The 20,884-nt window shown below is 43.9% G+C and overlaps 1 protein-coding gene across 3 annotated transcripts in view; it reads right to left on the reverse strand.

Moving 5' to 3' along the window:
- ccdc172 (coiled-coil domain containing 172) overlaps nucleotides 1-20,884 on the reverse strand; it is a 52,113-nt gene that overhangs the window by 11,280 nt on the left and 19,949 nt on the right. For 2 of the 3 annotated variants that reach the window (XM_061932796.1, XM_061932719.1), the window contains exons 4-7: nucleotides 7,699-7,815; nucleotides 7,411-7,579; nucleotides 3,998-4,099; nucleotides 3,647-3,749 (exon numbers count right to left, since the gene is read on the reverse strand). In XM_061932796.1, coding sequence (XP_061788780.1) covers nucleotides 3,647-3,749; nucleotides 3,998-4,099; nucleotides 7,411-7,579; nucleotides 7,699-7,815 — 491 coding nt within the window. The remainder of the gene's footprint in view (nucleotides 1-3,646; nucleotides 3,750-3,997; nucleotides 4,100-7,410; nucleotides 7,580-7,698; nucleotides 7,816-20,884) is intronic. The other variant, XM_061932880.1, reaches the window with a different exon arrangement.

The following is a 20,884-nucleotide window of genomic DNA, read 5'->3' on the forward strand; positions in this document are numbered from 1 at the left end:
CATCAATTGTCAGTCTTCATGAAAAATGCTGTTGGTGTCTATAAGGAGACAGGAGGTGTGTGTATGTAGACAACAGTCTATATATGGATGTAGACAGTTGTCTACAAGGAGTCACGAAGCTAAATCATCATCACTTGGCAGCATGATGCCACACACTGAAGATTGAAATCGTCATAGTTACATCATTATTATAATTCTCATGATTTTTGTTATGTTATTGTTATAACGTACAAGAGGACTGGTGTTAGCACATCCAGTCTGCAGTAAAATGATTTGCTCTAGGGGTCATGTATCGATCCAAATGTCAATAGTATCGATGCCAAGGTGAGCATTGCTCTCTCTCTCTCTCTCTCTCTCTCTCCCCCCTCACTTAAGTAGGCACACGTTGTCCCTCCTCTTTGTATGCGCCAAAAAATGACAAGGGAATTATTTTTTTCATATTGTTTTATGTTGTTGTATTTACCCTAAATTCCAGACTATAAGCCGCTACTTTTTTTTCCTACGGTTTGAACCCTGCAGCTTATAAAACGGTGCCGCTGGATTTTTTCTTCTTTAATGGCCACAATGTTTTGTGCTCCATAGTTTTCATTAAACCCAAGCAGACACTAAAATGGTCTGTTATTGTTTGTGCCATGGCGCCATCTTTTGGACAAGTTCGCTCACTGCAGGTGTTGCGGGCCGAAAATGTACCTCCTGTTTTAATGCCTTAAACTGCAAATAAAACAGTCCATAGTGTTTCTACTCGTATGGAATCGTGTGTAAGTGTTACAATATAGCTAAAACTATTCTTGCTTACCAAACTGTCCCATGTGTGATGTCTATATTTGTACGTGCTATCGTAATGTAATGATGCATTACATTACGTTAGCATGAGCTAATATGCTAACACGTGTATGAGTGTCGGTGTTAGTATTATCAACTTACAATGGTATTCTTTTTGTATTGTTTCAGCTTCACAAATTCCTCAGTGAATTCACCAAAACGTCACCGTGGTGTTATTGAGTCTGTTTAGCTGATTGGAGAGCTAGATTATGTTTTGTTTGATCAGCCGTTTTACAAACACCGTTTGGAAACAATTAAGGTTTGTAAATAAACATTTACAAACTCTTTCTGTGTAAATAACTCCTTTCACAACGTATATATCTGCCACTGTGTGGCTAATTTATGGAACAGTATTATTTTCTTCTAAAATTTAGTGGGCACGATTTATACACCAGTGCGCTCTAGAGTCCTGAAAAAAACAGTAGTTAATAATAATGTTTTATTTGTAAACAATCCTCCTGTGTTTTATCTTAATTACTTAAGTAATGGCAAATTCCCAAAATGATTTTGGCCCCAGACGTTTCAAGTAAAAAGTATCTGTGTCTGCGATACGAGCCTTGTATTTACCCGGTACCGGATAAATGCCAGAATTCTGGACATCTGCTGATTGGAGTAAGCGTTGCTCTGGTTTGTCGACAAATTGGAAGTTGCTGGCAGTCTTCAAAGTAGCCCAAAGCTGCCACAAATGATTGGAGGATGCGGAGGAACTGTAGACACTCTTGTGATTTGGATAACATCGGACATCAGTCATAGACAATTTAGAGTGAAAAGCACATTTTATTTTCACTCGCATACAAAACATTCTAACTTGGATTGTTTCCCTGGCTTGGAGACTCTCCCGAAGGACAGTGCGGTGAAGACACAACAAACTCCCTTCTTGTCTCTCATGGACACACACCTGTTGTTGTTGACTTTGGACTGACTATCGGCTGCACAACATCAAGGCCGCGGAACAAAGACACACTGCAGGCTTACACACACACATGCATCCACAAACAAATATACGCCACACACACATACCCCACCCCCTATCCAACGCCCTCGACGCAAATCCCATAGGGGTGATGGAAGGATGGGCAGCGCCTGAGAGCTGCAGCCTGCCACCATGACCCCGCACTCCCTCCCCTCTGTTGCTAGATATCTCGAGATGTACGTTGAAATATGTATATGTGCTTTGTTATGGAGGGTTTTTTTCCCACTCCAGACTGGGCCCCCTTAGGAGTCCAGTCTGGATTGTATTTTATTACTCATCCTTCCCCAGCGTTGACCTTTTTCCCATCTTTTACGGGGCGCCTTATGGCGACCCATCAGCGTTCCTGTTCTGTAACCCAGTACACTGTTTGTTTGTATCATCTTGAACGGGTTTGTGCTGAAAACAAAGTTTCGTTGTACTTGTGCAATGACAATAAAGACCTACCTACTAGAGATGCACGGTTTGCGGACACAACCGCGGAGTCCGCGGATTATCCGCGGATCGGGCGGTTGAAATAAAAAAAAATTAGATTTTATCCGCGGGTCGGATCGGGCGGTTGAAATAAAAAAAAATTAGATTTTAAATAGATTCAGGCGGGTGGCAGTTAAACCAATTCGGAAATATATATACATAGTTAAATGTTGTTACCCACATACGAAAAACGAGCAGGCACCTGCAGCATATGCCACAACAGAAGAAAAAAAAAAAAAAGAGATGGACACTTTTACGGAGCGGAGAAGGGACGCCTCGCCGGGGTCCGGGACCGAGGCCCCTTCCCCCGAGAGGGCCCCACCGGGAGCCGTAGCTGAGGTGATCCGCGAGAAGGGCCCGACGCAAGTCCAGGGTCACCACCGCGCCCACCGCACCGACACCCCGCCTCGTCCGCCTTCGCCGCGGCCGGCGTCACGCGCAGCAGGTAAGCAGCTTACCTGCCCGCCACCCCCGTGGCCGGGGGCTCGTAACAGGGGTCACTCCGCGCGCTCCGCCCGCGCAGCTTACCTGCCCGCCACCCCTGTTGCCGGGGGCGCGTAACAGGGGTCACTCCGCGCGCAGTGCGCTCACGAAAGGGGTGGGGCTCACCCTGGTTGATATAGACAGCAGGACGGTGGCCATGGAAGTCGGAACCCGCTAAGGAGTGTGTAACAACCCACCTGCCGAATCAACTAGCCCTGAAAATGGATGGCGCTGCAGCGTCGGGCCCATACCCGGCCGTCGCCGGCAGCGAGACGCGCTTGGAGGTGCGCTCAGCGCGGCTCCCATATGATTGCGCACTGGTGTGCGTCTGGGCCGTGACAGCGTGGCACGCAAATGTCTGTACTGCATTGGATCAGTCTCCTTTCTTTAACAGGCAAAAGCTTTAAAACCTCACTAATGCCTTGCATCGTCTATATTAGATATATAACAACGGGCGGGTGCGGGCGGATGCGGTTCTGATCAAATGTTAGATCGGGTGGATTGCGGATGGTTGACGACTTTGTGATGCGGTTGCGGATGAAATAATTGCCTATCCGCGCATCTCTACTACCTACTAAGTACCGTCCAGCCTTAATTGGCTTGCAAGGTGCATTTTAGTGTTCTTCTGCTTTTGAGCATGTTTAACTTTAGAATGCTTATTAGAAGACAAATGCCAGGAAATCTGCTTCCACAAGTAGTGAAGCAACATTTCCACTCCTACTCGAGTATTTCCAAATGACCGACTAATAGTGCGCATGAAGCTGAGACACCTAACTTCTCCTAGTGCTTGCTTCTTTTGAAGGAACGTCACACATGAAGTTAACCTTTCTTTACCTGTCCGGGACTGAGCACTTCATTGCATCGCATGATTGGTTGAGGTGTGCGTCAGACACTCACCTGACACAGGTGCTGTCTGTCAAATGTTTCTGACTGACGAGGTGTCTCTCGGCCAAAAGCGCTTGTGTCTTCTCTCCAGCCCGGCTGAGCTGCTGCTGTATGTCTGCGGGCAGGCCAGCAAACACGACATTCACGTTTGCATCTTGCCCAATGTTACATTTCTCAAAACAAACAAATATAACAAGAACTCCACCTTACGAGCGGTTTAAGAGAACACGTTTCACTAAGTCATGTTTATATTTGTCACAAAATGGAGAAGACCTTGCTTTGATTGGCTTTAAGTACATGCCGCCTACAGGGGAGATCTCTGCAAACCATTGAATGAAGAAGCGGATGGAATTTTCTTTTCACCTGTGTGCATGTTTTTGAGGGCTTGCAGTTCAAGCTGGAGAGTCCTCCTCTGTCCATTGAGGACGCTCATGTGGCTGTTCCTCTGACTCATCTCCTCCATTTCTGCATTTACAGGACAAACCAACAAGTTAGCCACATAACCTAGGTAAGATTGCTGAAGGACAGATATGCTATATACGAAATCTCTTGGTGGATGCTACGTGTGCGTCGAAACATCAAGCAGAACCAGCATGGGACCGACGAGCGTCTGTACGAAGGTCTGTCAAGGCTGGGTGACAAGGTGGCATCCAGAAGGATGAAACTTGCAGGTTACTACCACACTCTCTAAGGGAGAGCCACGCCACCCGGCGGAGGAAACTCATTTGGGCCGCTTGTACCCGTGATCTTGTCCTTTCGGTCATAACCCAAAGCTCATGACCATAGGTGAGGATGGGAACGTAGATCGACCGCTAAATCGAGAGCTTTGCCTTCCGGCTCAGCTCCTTCTTCCCCACAACGGATCGATACAGAGTCCGCATTACTGAAGACCTGTCGATCTCACCATCCACTCTTCCCTCACTCATGAACAAGACTCCGAGGTACTTGAACTCCTCCACTAGGGGCAGGGTCTCCTCCCTAACCCGGAGATGGCACTCCACCCTTTTCCGGGCGAGAACCATTGACTCTGACTTGGAGGTGCTGATTCTCATCCCAGTTGCTTCACACTCGGCTGAGAACCGATCCCGTGAGAGCTGAAGATCCTGGCCAGATGAAGCCATCAGGACCACATCATCTGCAAAAAGCAGCCACCAAACCGGATCCCCCTCAACGCCCTGACTGAGCCTAGAAATTCTGTCCATAAAAGTTATGAACAGAATCGGTGACAAAGGGTAGCCTTGGCGGAGTCCAACCCTCACTGGAAACGTGTCCGACTTACTGCCGGCAATGCGGACCAAGCTCTGACACTGATCGTACAGGGAGCGGAGCGCCACAATCAGACAGTCCGATACCCCATACTCTCTGAGCACTCCCCACAGGAATTCCCGAGGTACACGGCCGAATGCCTTCTCCATGTCCACAAAGCACATGTAGACTGTTTGGGCAAACTCCCATGCACCCTCAAGGACCCTGCCGAGAGTATAGAGCTGGTCCACAGTTCCAGGACGAAAACCGCACTGTTCCGCCTGAATCCGAGGTTCGACTATCCGGCGTAGCGTCCTATTCAGTACACCTGAATAGACCTTACCGGGAAGGCCGAGTTGCATTCTATCTATCTATCGATCACAAATGGAATGTTCAGTTGGCCTTAGAAGACGTTTGTCCTTTCATCCAAGCAAGTTTCATTTGCTCATAGATCTAGGTCAGATCTAGTCGATGAGAAACATCTTCTCAGACAAACTGACATTAGGTACAGTTAAATACAACGACCTGATGTTCGCTTGAACTTGCGAGGATACATTTTAGTTCAGAGCCTACCCGCTGCTCACTGGCGTAGCAAATGTCACAGGAAACCCCTTAAGATCTGCCTGAACACATCGGGTTTTACTCACTAGCATTAGCTTATAGCTAAATATGATTGTTTTGTAACCATTGGAGACCATTAGCAGCTTCTTCCAGCCCATTTTGCTCCTCCATCCTCACCTTGACTTCCTGTCCATGCCTGAAGGTGCCCTTACTCACCCCCGACTCCGATTGTGGGAGATAGTATAACTAATATCCACATGTTTAACGGCATTCGTCGCTACTGCTCAGGAACATTAGTGATGACCATCGTTAACGTTCTCGCCCGTTGGATTTAATGAGACGCCAATCAGAACAGATTTTATAGTCCTCTTCAGTCTGCTGGAAGAGGTACATTATTTATTTTTTTACATTACTTCATAAAACTACCATAGTCAATTGTACTATACATCCTGTTAAAATAAGTATTATCTAAAAGTGTATTTTAGTTGAAATTGTGATATTCTGGGGAGGAGCAAGTACAGATTAAAATGATTTAAATGAATTCCTCAGCCTTCCCGGTAAGGTCTATTCAGGTGCACTGGAGAGGAGGCTACGCCGGATAGTCGAACCTCGGATTCAGGAGGAACAGTGTGGTTTTCGTCCTGGTCGTGGAACTGTGGACCAGCTCTATACTCTCGGCAGGGTCCTTGAGGGTGCATGGGAGTTTGCCCAACCAGTCTACATGTGTTTTGTGGACTTGGAGAAGGCATTCGACCGTGTCCCTCGGGAAGTCCTGTGGGGAGTGCTCAGAGAGTATGGGGTATCGGACTGTTTGATTGTGGCAGTCCGCTCCCTGTATGCTCAGTGCCAGAGCTTGGTCCGCATTGCCGGCAGTAAGTCGGACACGTTTCCAGTGAGGGTTGGACTCCGCCAAGGCTGCCCTTTGTCACCGATTCTGTTCATAACTTTTATGGACAGAATTTCTAGGCGCAGTCTAGGCGTTGAGGGGATCTGGATTGGTGGCTGCAGGATTAGGTCTCTGCTTTTTGCAGATGATGTGGTCCTGATGGCTTCATCTGGCCAGGATCTTCAGCTCTCACTGGATCGGTTCGCAGCCGAATGTGAAGCGACTGGGATGAGAATCAGCACCTCCAAGTCCGAGTCCATGGTTCTCGCCCGGAAAAGGGTGGAGTGCCATCTCCGGGTTGGGGAGGAGATCTTGCCCCAAGTGGAGGAGTTCAAGTACCTCGGAGTCTTGTTCACGAGTGAGGGAAGAGTGGATCGTGAGATCGACAGGCGGATCGGTGCGGCGTCTTCAGTAATGCGGACGCTGTATCGATCCGTTGTGGTGAAGAAGGAGCTGAGCCGGAAGGCAAAGCTCTCAATTTACCGGTCGATCTACGTTCCCATCCTCACCTATGGTCATGAGCTTTGGGTTATGACCGAAAGGACAAGATCACGGGTACAAGCGGCCGAAATGAGTTTCCTTCGCCGGGTGGCGGGGCTCTCCCTTAGAGATAGGGTGAGAAGCTCTGCCATCCGGGGGGAGCTCAAAGTAAAGCCGCTGCTCCTCCACATCGAGAGGAGCCAGATGAGGTGGTTCGGGCATCTGGTCAGGATGCCACCTGAACGCCTCCCTAGGGAGATGTTTCGGGCACGTCCGACCGGTAGGAGGCCGCGGGGAAGACCCAGGACACGTTGGGAAGACAATGTCTCCCGGCTGGCCTGGGAACGCCTCGGGGTCCCACAGGAAGAGCTGGACGAAGTGGCTGGGGAGAGGGAAGTCTGGGCTTCCCTGCTTAGGCTGCTGCCCCCGCGACCCGACCTCGGATAAGCGGAAGAAGATGGATGGATGGATGGATGAATTCCAATGGGCACAGCGTTACAAGCTTGATCAGAGACGCAATTGAGTTCATAATTTGAGGTACTACTGTACTTATCTGGACCACAAGAAAGTGTGTTACATGTAGACTAGAATCCTCCTTAATGACCTTTGTGGAACAAGTCCACCTGTCTGTCCAGGTTCAGGACCTCAGTGTGTGTTTGACTGGTCAACACAGTCTCTCTGCTGCCGCCCAGACTGAAGTCACTGTTGAAGGTGAACACCTCCTGCAGGAAGACGCTCTGTTCGTCTTGGAACTCTGCTCTGATCTTGTCCTGCTTTGGAAGGTCAGACCATGAGAAATAACAGCCCAATAATACGACTACTCACTGATACTCTTCCCTGTGAACCATCAAATACGACCGTGTTTCTTTGAATAAAAGTTGTGTGTGCCTACCAGACGTTCCTTGAGGTGACGCTTTTGGCAGAGAAGCTCCTGAATGTGTTTGGACATCTCTTCTTTACATTTATTCATCAAGTCCCTCTGCAGCCTCATGGAGGACAACTGCTGCTCCTGAAAGGCAGTCGTTAATAAAGTCAGTAACCATAACTGAAAAGTCTCTCAAGTCCACGTCAGGGACACATCTGTGTTGCTTTTTCTTTGTTTTTTAGCAACACTTATTTTGAAAGGTCCGCAGAGAAGAATATACAGAGGTTTAGTTGATATCAGCACTTCAGTCATCAACAATTGCATCATCTGAGAAATGGACATTGAAACAGTGTAGGTCTGACTTCATAGGATATGTACAGCGAGCAGTGAACATAGTGAGCTCAGAAAGCATAAGAACAAGCATATACATTTGATTATTTGCTCCTGATGGCTGCTGGTTAGCGCCATCAGTGTGTGAATGTGTGAATGTAGAAATACTGCCAAAGTGCTTTGAGTACCTTGAAGGTAGAAAAGCGCTATACAAGTATAACCCATTTATTTATTTATTTGCCCCCCTCTCCCTTGTGGAGGGGGGGGGCACAGGTTTGGTGGCCACGGATGAAATGCTGGCTGTCCAGAGTCGGGACCCGGGGTGGACCGCTCGCCTGTGCATCGGTTGGGGACATCTCTGCGCTGCTGACCCGTCTCCGCTCGGGATGGTTTCCTGCTGGCCCCACTATGGACTGGACTCTCACTATTATGTTAGATCCACTATGGACTGGACTCTCACTATTATGTTAGATCCACTATGGACTGGACTTTCACACTATTATGTTAAATCCACTATGGACTGGACTCTCACTATTATGTTAGATCCACTATGGACTGGACTCTCACTATTATGTTAGATCCACTATGGACTGGACTCTCACACTATTATGTTAGATCCATTATGGACTGGACTCTCACACTAATATGTTAGATCCACTATGGACTGGACTCTCACTATTATGTTAGATCCACTATGGACTGGACTCTCACTATTATGTTAGATCCACTATGGACTGGACTCTCTCACTATTATGTTAGATCCACTATGAACTGGACTCTCACTATTATGTTAGATCCACTATGGACTGGACTTTCACACTATTATGTTAAATCCACTATGGACTGGACTCTCACACTATTATGTTAGATCCATTATGGACTGGACTCTCTCACTATTATGTTAGATCCACTATGGACTGGACTCTCACACTATTATGTTAGATCCACTATGAACTGGACTTTCACACTATTATGTTAAATCCACTATGGACTGGACTCTCACACTATTATGTTAGATCCATTATGAACTGGACTCTCTCACTATTATGTTAGATCCACTATGGACTGGACTTTCACACTATTATGTTAGATCCACTATGGACTGGACTTTCACACTATTATGTTAGATCCACTATGGACTGGACTCTCACACTATTATGTTAAATCTACTATGGACTGGACTCTCACTATAAAGTTAGATCCACTATGGACTGGACTCTCTCACTATTATGTTAGATCCACTATGGACTGGACTTTCACAATATTATGCTAGATCCACTCGATGTCCATTGCACCGGTCGCCCTAGAGGGTTGGGGTCACCCACATTTGTGGTCCTCTCCAATGTTTCTCATTGTCATCCCACTGGGTTGAGTTTTTCCTTGCTCTGATGTGGGATTTGAACCAAGGATGTCATTGTGGCTTGTGCAGCCCTTTGAGACACTTGTGATTTAGGGCTATATAAATAAACATTGATTAATTAACATTGACACAAATAATTGGAGCTAACATTTTCAACAGTTTTACGCTACTGGTAGTTTTTTCCGAGAATCTTCAATAACTGACAGAACACTGGCCTATCTGTTGAGTTCATTTAATTCATTTTCATGTTTTAATGCCTTTTTTTTAGGTCAAAAACACAAAATATATGATAGTTTAACCCCTCCCCCCAGTTGATCTGGCATTCCAACGGAAAAGCCAACTCCTTTGTACACAAAGAAACCCCCCCCCCCCCCCCCCCAAAAAAAAAAATGTCGAAGTGGAATATTCGAAGTGAAATAATTGGAGTCTTGAATAGGTCAATAATTCAAAACATTGATTTTAATTCATTATTATTTTTTTGAGCATCCATTTTCTACCGTTTGTCCTTTTTGGGGTCGCGGAGGGTGCTGGAGCCTATCTCAGCTGCATTCGGGCGGAAGGCGGGGTACACCCTGGACAAGTCGCCACCTCATCACAGGGCCAACACAGATAGACAGACAACATTCACACACTCGGGCCAATTTAGTGTTGCCAATCAACCTATCTCCAGGTGCATGTCTTTGGAGGTGGGAGGAAGCCGGAATACCCGTAGGGAACCCACGCAGTCACGGGGAGAACATGCAAACTCCACACAGAAAGATCCCGAGCCCGGGATTGAACCCAGGACTAAAATATATCCCACACATATTCTTGTGGATCCAAAAGGGTCCTACTCATAAAAGTGTTAAACATTTTTTTTTATAACTTTAATCTCTAGGTCAGGGGTCGGCAACCCAAAATGTTGAAAGAGCCTTATTGGACCAAAAATACAAAAACAAATCTGTCTGGAGCCGCAAAAAATTAAAAGCCATATTACATACAGATAGTGTGTCATGAGATATAAATTGAATTAATATGACTTAAAGGAAACTAAATGAGCTCAAATATAGCTACAATTGAGGCATAATGATGCAATATGTACATATAGCTAGCCTAAATAGCATGTTAGCATCGATTAGCTCGCAGTCATGCACTGACCAAATATGTCTGATTAGCACTCCACACAAGTCAATAACATCAACAAAACTCACCTTTGTGGATTCATGCACAACGTTAAAAGTTTGGTGGACAACATGAGACAGAAAAAGAAGTGGCATAAAACACGTCCTAGAAAGTCGCAGAAAGATATACATGTAAACAAACTAAGGTGAGTTCAAGGACTGCCAAAATTAGTAGGACAAAACGGCGCTCGCCAAATACTCGAATCAGTGAAGCATGTTTAATATAAACAGTGTGCTTTATAACAATTAGGGAGGTTTGTGGCATGTTTGTCCTCCTACAGAAACCATATTAAAACAAAAAATATATATTTTTCCCCTCAACTTTTTCCATTTTTCATACATTTTTGAAAAAGCTCCAGAGAGCCACTAGGGCGGCGCTAAAGAGCCGCATGCGGGGTTGCCGACCCCTGCTCTAGGTCAACGTCAGATTTACCGTCGATTATATGTTCATACCTGCCAACTTTTGAAATCAGAAAAACCTAGTAGCCAGGGTCCAGGGGCCGCAGGCCCCGGTAGGTCCAGGACAAAGTCCTGGTGGGGGGTTCAGGTTCGCCCCCCGACGCAAAATGATTATTAGCATTCAGACAGGTTAAAATGTTGCTAAAACCATCACTTTTCTATCAGTCACAGTGACTTTTCAAAACAAAAATATTACAGCAAAAATCATATGGGTTGATTGACATGTTTATTCTGTAAGCTAACTTCAATAGTTTGAAATTATTTTGACAGTTAATGCCAGTTATCCTGTCAACCTTTCACAAGACTTCAATTTGTTAATTGAAAGTATAAACACTTTTTACAGTAAACAAATGGTAAAACAGTACTAAACAATTCCATAAAAAAAAAAATTGGTGTCATTATTAACTTTCTGTCCAAGCTTGTATAATCTACTGCCTTGTTCAATTGTAAAAAATATTCTGTGCCTAAAATTCAAATTTCTATCACAATTATCATACTGTAAACATGGTAAGCTAACTTCATTAAAATTAATAGTCCTGTCAATAGCATGGAATTACAATTCAAATGTAGTTTTTTGTAAGCCTTTCAAAAGAATTCAAAATATGAAACATTTATGAAAATTAATTGAAGCCATCAGACACTTGAAAAGTGGCACATCACATCTCTAATGTAATCATTTGAACTTTTCAACAGAAATAGCACTGCAAAAATATTAAGGACATACTTCTGTATTTTGGTAGTTATGCTGTCAACATTTAACAAGATTTCTTCAACTTGGACTTGAAAGCATAAATAGTATAAACACTTTTAACAGTATAACAGTACTAAACAATTCCAATAGATAACATTGGTGTCATTACCTTTTTGTGGCTAAAATCCAAATGTATTCTATCAGATTGATCGTACTGCAAAAATGGTATGGTAACTTTATTGTCAACTGAATAATGTTTGATGTTTTGGTTCGACCACATCCATATTTTTTGGCGATTTTCGAGTCGGGAAACATTTTCCGAAATAACTGTCCCATGTGATCAGCCAGTGCGATTGGAAGTCCATGCTCAATTATTGCCTCCGTAAATAAAACTTCTGCATTTATCACATCCAAAGAATCTGTTTGGGCGACGAAAAACGTTGAAAGTTTTCCACTTGTATCGCTAGCAACGGCATTAGACTTGTGTTTTTTTTGTCCCAACGTGGTCTTTTACATCGCTAATTCCTCCGTGTCCGATCGAAAAATCTTGTCTGCACAAGGTGCAATTCGCGTAGTTTTCACCCTTTTTGGAACGGATAATTATTCCCGGATAGGCTTTTGAATATTCTTCATGGAATGACTGCAGTTTTCTTTTCGGTTTAAGACTCGTATGCGATTTTTCTCCGACTGATTCCATGATCGTTCGCTCGTTTGGAAACAATGGCAACTGGTGCCTCGTGCTTGGCAGCGGTGCTATAAATAGCCTCGCGCATGGCATTCGGAATGGCTCGATAGGAAGTTACGGGAAGCAGTGTCGATTGTCATTGTTGTTACGCGATTTCGTGAATAAAACTTTAAAAAAAACATTTTTTTTTAAATGAATGAAAAACCGTATTTTTTATCACTGCAACCGTAACCCGGAATAGGTTGATGAAAACCGTACTAATTACGGGAAAACCGGAGTAGTTGGCAGGTATGTGTTAGCATCGATTAGCTCGCAGTCATGCACTGACCAAATATGTCTGATTAGCACTCCACACAAGTCAATAACATCAACAAAACTCACCTTTGTGGATTCATGCACAACGTTAAAAGTTTGGTGGACAACATGAGACAGAAAAAGAAGTGGCATAAAACACGTCCTAGAAAGTCGCAGAAAGATATACATGTAAACAAACTAAGGTCAGTTCAAGGACTGCCAAAATTAGTAGGACAAAACGGCGCTCGCCAAATACTCGAATCAGTGAAGCATGTTTAATATAAACAGTGTGCTTTATAACAATTAGGGAGGTTTGTGGCATGTTTGTCCTCCTACAGAAACCATATTAAAACAAAAAATATATATTTTTACCCTCAACTTTTTCCATTTTTCATACATTTTTGAAAAAGCTCCAGAGAGCCACTAGGGCGGCGCTAAAGAGCCGCATGCGGCTCTAGAGCCGCGGGTTGCCGACCCCTGCTCTAGGTCAACGTCAGATTTACCGTCGATTATATGTTTTTATCATTTCTTTATTTGTTTTTATGTCATACTTGCCAACCTTGAGACCTCCGATTTCGGGAGGTGGGGGGTGGGGGGTGGGGGCGGGAGCGTGGTTAAGATATATATATATATATAAGAAATACTTGACTTTCAGTGAATTCTAGCTATATATATATATATATATATATATATATATATATATATATATATATATATATATATATATATATATATATAAATTAAAATAAATACTTGAATTTCAGTGTTCATTTACAAACTACAACTCACAAACACTTTAGAGTTAGGCTCCACCATCAGAATGTGTACTTAAACTTATAAAGATCACATGGATATTATTCAGTGAGTTAATTCACCAAAACTAACCTGTTATACAGGAGGAAAAAGCACACAGGACGTTTCAATTGTTCACAGACTGGTCGCGCTCATCAGAATGACAAGACACTTCCAGTCTGCAGGTGATAGCATTCAATTGGGAAGAAACGCCCTACTGCCCCCTACTGACCAATGTGAATACTGATAAATGTGGAATGACAGCTCCAAAAACGAATTCAAACCACAAAATAAAATAAATAAATCAACACAAAAATGTGACACATTATGGGTGGGTCACATATGCATGTACAGTAGATGGCAGTATTGTCCTGTTTAAAAGTGTCACAACATTGCTGTTTACGGCAGACGAACTGCTTTACGGTAGACACTGTTGTTGTGTGTTGTCAACACGTCACTCAGGTCCGCCTGAATTTCGGGAGTTTTTCGGGAGAAAATTTGTCCCGGGAGGTTTTCGGGAGAGGCGCTGAATTTCGGGAGTCTCCCGGAAAATCCGGGAGGGTTGGCAAGTATGTTTTATGTGCCCCTTTTGTCAAAGAAAACGTTGTTTTTTATATGGCAAAGAGACGAAATATGTAATATTTTCCACCACAAAAATTTCCAAGTGGAATATTTGCTGTCAAATAATTGGAGCTTTGAATATGCCAATAATTCATAACAACATTGATTTTGTTTCATTATTATTTTTGAACAATGACAGTTTCAAATTAAAAAACAGCCTGCATGTCGGCTTTGTGTTATCAAAGTCAACATTGCAGCTTTTTCTTGTTACATTTCACATGTTTGCTCCACTTTTGGTTTTGTTTTTTTAAATAGTATTTTTAAAACGTGCCGGGTGTCGTTAGAAAAATAGCCTGCAGGCCACAAAAGTCCCAAAAGTACTTTGGACACCACTGACTTAAGGCATGTAACCTGAACATGTACAAGACTGTACTATAGATATATGCTTTATTCATCTCCAAGAGAAACACATAACCTTGGATTGAGCAAAGAGAAGAACTCCAAGATGAACCTCCTTCACAGTTGACCCTAAAAGGAACTTTGCCCGGGTGTGAATGTTCCAGGACTGTTAGGGCCAGCGTCAGAAAGGCAGCATGTTTATTCATGTTGCTTATATGGCCATAGGAGTCTATTGACACCAAGTGCAATCATCTCGCAGGCTTCTAAGCACCATCATTATTTTCTGAAGACAGCTCTTTCAAACGCAGGCCAGATTTATCACACAAGCACACCAGCAGCTTGATTTCATTTCAGCACGTAAGAGAGTTTGCAGATGACACCAACATTTATATCAATTATAAAGTATAATCGCCTCATTATGTTACTTTATTCCAACACAAAATGTTTGGAATATATCTTAAAAAATACAGGGGCGTGGCAACGTTTTCTAACAAGGACCGACCATCCATCCATCCATCCATCTTCTTCCGCTTATCCGAGGTCGGGTTGCGGGGGCAGCAGCCTAAGCAGGGAAGCCCAGACTTCCCTCTCCCCAGCCACTTCGTCCAGCTCTTCCCGGGGGAACCCGAGGCATTCCCAGGCCAGCCGGGAGACATAGTCTTCCCAACGTGTTGTCGGAGGCAGATATTTACATATATCCGAATTTAAGTTGTACTTCTTCCATTTCTTTGTCATATTTGAAAACAGCTCGTGTTTTCCATTTCTTCTCTTGATGCTCTGTCAGCAAGCAAACTGTGTGTGTTAACCTTGAGTTCTTTGGAATGTATTATGGCTAGGGAGACGTGCTTGTGTTATGGCTAGGGAGGGGGAAGGAAAGAGAGGTTTTTGGCGTTGGGAAGACAGACCATTTTTGGGGGGCGCAATAGAATGTTCTAGGGTTAGACTGGTCTCAATCAAAATGTATATTGGCAAAGCTTTGAGAATATACTACAAAATACCTATTCTGTCTCTGGTGGTTTTTCAACTCAGCTTTAAGTGTCGGAAAGAACTTGGGAGCGAATTGTGACTTGAATTCCCTGGGAGGAACAACTGGTCCAAAACGCAACAGTGTCCTGGGTCTTCCCCGCGGCCTCTTACCGGTCGGACGTGCCCGAAACACCTCCCTAGGGAGGCGTTCGGGTGGCATCCTGACCAGATGCCCGAACCACCTCATCTGGCTCCTTTCCATGTGGAGGAGCAGCGACTTTACTTTGAGCTCCCCCCGGATGACAGAGCTTCTCACCCTATCTCTAAGGGAGAGCCCCGCCACCCGGCGGAGGAAACTCATTTCGGCCGCTTGTACCCGTGATCTTGTCTTTTCGGTCATAACCCAAAGCTCATGACCATAGGTGAGGATGGGAACGTGGATCGACCGGTAAATTGAGAGCTTTGCCTTCCGGCTCAGCTCCTTCTTCACCACAACGGATCGATACAGCGTCCGCATTACTGAAGACGCCGCACCGATCCGCCTGTCGATCTCACGATCCACTCTTCCCTCACTCGTGAACAAGACTCCGAGGTACTTGAACTCCTCCACTTGGGGCAAGATCTCCCCCCCCAACCCGGAGATGGCACTCCACCCTTTTCCGGGCGAGAACTATGGAAAAACAAGGACCCCGTACTAAAAAGTCAAAGTATGCGCAAAACATTTTGATATATTTTTTTTTTGTAAAGAAAAATGCTAAATAGGATTAAATACAAAACTCAGTGTCCGTTTTGGGTTATAAGTGACAAAGTGTAGTATTATTAATAATTACAAATGGAAAAAAATAACAGGAATTAAAGCTGCAAGCAGCGTTGGTCGGGCCCGCGTATTTGGCAGGTGCTAGTCCTAAGTGTCCCAATACTTTTGTCCAGTTTTAGTCCCAAGTGTCCCAATACTTTTGGCAAGTTGTAGTCCTAAGTGTCCCAATACTTTTGTCAAGTTGTAGTCCCAAGTGTCCCAATACTTTTGTCCAGTTTTCGGCCTAAGTGTCCGAATACTTTTGTCCAGTTTTCGGCCTAAGTGTCCCAATACTTTTGTCCGGTGGTAGTCATAAGTGTCCCAATACTTTTGTCCAGTGTTCGGCCTAAGTGTCCCAATACTTTTGTCCAGTTTTCGGCCTAAGTGTCCCAATACTTTTGTCCGGTGGTAGTCATAAGTGTCCCAATACTTTTGTCCAGTTTTCGGCCTAAGTGTCCCAATACTTTTGTCCAGTTTTCGGCCTAAGTGTCCCAATACTTTTGTCCGGTGGTAGTCATAAGTGTCCCAATACTTTTGTCTAGTGTACCTACCTTGTCTGCATTGTGTAGGCACGCTGGTGCTTCCTGCTTTTAAGCAGCCATCTTAAAAAAACAGCAGCGCAGCAGCATCAGCGCAGCGGGTCTTTGAAGGGTCATAAAATCAAAACCGGAGCAGGTATTAAAGCGCTGTTCTGTTATTTTATACACAAGGGTTTAATCTCTCTCCTGTGTTAGTTTGAAGCCGAAACGACAAACGCGCTCAGAGGAGATAGTTTTTGAAGGAAGGTGACCGGTTTTTACAAAAAATTTGTTTTGAAGGGGGAATAGCAAACTTCCTGTTGATTTTTGCTGGGGGTTGTCAATTTATGAAATGTAGGTCTAAGGGAGCCCTACATAGAGGTTTTTGTTTCATGTCTCTCCGACCTTCCCAGTGGGAGTTACAGGCAGTTTTGTCAGTTTTTTCATCCGAGGAGCAGTTTTTTGTGCGTTTCATTAAAAAATTGCGCTAGAGCACAATTTTGAGATTCGGGGTTAGGTTTTTTATTAGATCACAATTTTTGCCAGTCCTGATGTGTGCGTTCAGTTTGGTGAGTTTTGAAGCATGTTAAGGGGGTCAAATTACACCTCAAAGAGGCAAAAGTGACTGTTTTTAGTACTTTTTTGTCTTGAAGGGGGAATTGCCAACTTCCTGTTGATTTTAGCCCAAGAATATACTATTATGAAATGTAGGTCTAAGTCAGACCTACATAGAGGTTTTTGTTTCATGTCTCTCCGACCTTCCTAGTGGGAGTTACAGGCAGTCTAGTTTTTTTTTTCCCTAGGGGGCGCTAGAACGCAATTTTGAGGTTCGTTTTTTTTTAAAAAAAGGCAATTTTCGCAGGTCCTGATGTGTGGGTCAAATATGGTGAGTTTTGAAGCATGTTAAGTGGGTCAAATTACAGTTTAATGTGGCGGCGGAAGAATAAAGAATAAAGAATAAAACCTTACAAATCCAATAGGTCCTTATGTCCCATTGCATAAGTCCTTATGCAATGGGCCATGCGGGCCCTAAAAATAGCAAAAACAAACACAACGCTAACCTTAAGTAATGTAATGAGAAAAAGCTGAAATGTTGATACTACTGACTAATAATATACTGTCACTTAAAGCTGACCCTAAGTTTTGTCTTTAAAAACTGGATATATAATGTTCTTTCCGTATCTTTTTTTGTATTATTACCAGGTGTGTACCGGTACGTGTATTTGTATTGAACCGTTTCGGTACGGGGGTTTCGGTTCGGTTCGGAGGTGTACTGAACGAGTTTCTACACAAGTAGCGTAACGCACGTTGTGTAAACAATGCACACCGAGGCACAACACACGGCATGCTAGCAACAACCGGGCTACGACAACATATAAAAGCCAGAGCTGGAAGACCCTCCTGCCTCGTTAAGATCTCCCGTTTGGGAACATTTCGGCTCGCGGCGTGATACAACAATGGAGGACGTAGGTTTGCCGACATTGTTCAGCAGCTGCTTCTGACAACACGTCAAACATGCTAACCCATTTGAAGCGTCACCATCGCATTCAAGCAGCCTCTCCTCGGCGAGTCAGGCAGGGCTAAAGCAATAACAAATGTTTTTATAACAGCAGATATAAGTCCATATTGCATTAAAAACTAGATTTTGACCCACTTATATGGTGGAAGAACAATGAGCCCATATATCCTCTTACTGCCAAGTTAGCCAGGCTGGGGGGGTAAGAAAAGTTAATCTGAGGCTGAGTTGACTTGAAACTGTTTAATGTTGCACTTTTTAGAAGAAAAGTTTTGTCATTTTTATTTAATCTGAGCAACAACTTGAGGCAGTTTAATGTTGATTAACGTGGACCCAGACTTAAACAAGTTGAAAAACTTATTGGGGTGTTACTATTTCCCACTTCCTGGGAAACTTATCAAGGAGCTTTTTGTATTATTAGGTCCATCAGTGCTAAATATTATAAACGTATCACTTTCCTCTGGCACTGTTCCCCTAGCATTCAAGAAAGCGGTTATTCTTCCTCTGCTCAAAAGACCTAACCTTGATCCTGACCTCATGGTAAACTACCGGCCGGTGTCCCACCTTCCCTTTATTTCGAAAATCCTCGAAAAAATTGTCGCACAGCAGCTAAATAAACACTTAGTGTCTAACAATCTCTGTGAACCTTTTCAATCCGGTTTCAGGGCAAATCACTCTACAGAGACAGCCCTCGCAAAAATGACTAATGATCTACTGCTAACGATGGATTCTGATGCGTCATCTATGTTACTGCTTCTTGATCTTAGCTCTGCTTTCGATACCGTCGATCATAATATTTTATTAGAGCGTATCAAAACACGTATTGGTATGTCAGACTTAGCTTTGTCGTGGTTTAACTCTTATCTTACTGACAGGATGCAGTGCGTCTCCCATAATAATGTGACCTCGGACTATGTTAAGGTAACGTGCGGAGTTCCTCAGGGTTCGGTTCTTGGCCCTGCACTCTCTAGTATTTACATGCTGCCGCTAGGCGACATCATACGCAAATACGGTGTTAGCTTTCATTGTTATGCTGATGACACCCAACTCTACATGCCCCTAAAGCTGACCAACACGCCGGATTGTAGTCAGCTGGAGGCGTGTCTTAATGAAATTAAACAATGGATGTCCGCTAACTTCTTGCAACTCAACGCCAAGAAAACGGAAATGCTGATTATCGGTCCTGCTAAACACCGACATTTATTTAATAATACCACCAACCAAACAATTAAACAAGGCGACTCAGTAAAGAATCTGGGTATTATCTTCGACCCAACTCTCTCGTTTGAATCACACATTAAGAGTGTTACTAAAACGGCCTTCTTTCATCTCCGTAATATCGCTAAAATTCGTTCTATTTTATCCACTGGCGACGCTGAGATCATTATTCATGCGTTCGTTACGTCTCGTCTCGACTACTGTAACGTATTATTTTCGGGTCTCCCTATGTCTAGCATTAAAAGACTACAATTGGTACAAAATGCGGCTGCTAGACTTTTGACAAGAACAAGAAAGTTTGATCATATTACGCCTATACTGTATATACCTTTATATACATATATACATATATATATACCTATACTGGCTCACCTGCACTGGCTTCCTGTGCACTTAAGATGTGACTTTAAGGTTTTACTACTTACGTATAAAATACTACACGGTCTAGCTCCGTCCTATCTTGTCGATTGTATTGTACCATATGGCCCGGCAAGAAATCTGCCTTCAAAGAACTCCGGCTTATTAGTGATTCCCAGAGCCCAAAAAAAGTCTGCGGGCTATAGAGCATTTTCTATTGGGGCTCCAGTACTATGGAATGCCCTCCCGGTAACAATTAGAGATGCTACCTCAGTAGAAGCATTTAAGTCCCATCTTAAAACTCATTTGTATACTCTAGCCTTTAAATAGACCCCCCTTTAGACCAGTTGATCTGCCGTTTCTTTTCTTTTCTCCTCTGCTCCCCTCTTCCTTGTGGAGGGCGGGAGGCACAGGTCCGGTGGCCATGGATGAAGTGCTGGCTGTCCAGAGTCGGGACCCGGGGTGGACCGCTCGCCTGTGCATCGGCTGGGAACATCTCTGCGCTGCTGACCCGTCTACGCTCGGGATGGTGTCCTGCTGGCCCCACTATGGACTGGACTCTTACTATTATGTTGGATCCACTATGGACTGGACTCTCACAATATTATGTCAGACCCACTCGACATCCATTGCATTCGGTCTCCCCTAGAGGGGGGGTTACCCACATATGCGGTCCTCTCCAAGGCTTCTCATAGTCATTCACATCGACGTCCCACTGGGGTGAGTTTTTCCTTGCCCTTATGTGGGCTTTGTACCGAGGATGTCGTTGTGGCTTGTGCAGCCCTTTGAGACACTTGTGATTTAGGGCTATATAAATAAACATTGATTGATGACCATTTAGTGGTCAATTGTACAGAATATGTACTGTACTGTGCAATCTATTAATAAAAGTCTAAATCAATCATTCAAAAAAAGCACTTTATATGTAGAAAGGTTTTGTTAAGAAACCATTCTGAGCCGTATCTTATTTAGTTTTTATTTGATATATGTTGACCACATGAACCCTGGCAATGGACCCTGTGTGTATATGTATGTTATGCCATTGTTTACACATTTGGTAAATAAATAACCCAAAAATGTATATTTGGTTGTTTTCTTACTGTACCGAAAA

The sequence above is a fragment of the Nerophis lumbriciformis genome, linkage group LG02 (assembly GCF_033978685.3).
Source record: "Nerophis lumbriciformis linkage group LG02, RoL_Nlum_v2.1, whole genome shotgun sequence".
Taxonomy (NCBI): domain Eukaryota; kingdom Metazoa; phylum Chordata; class Actinopteri; order Syngnathiformes; family Syngnathidae; genus Nerophis; species Nerophis lumbriciformis.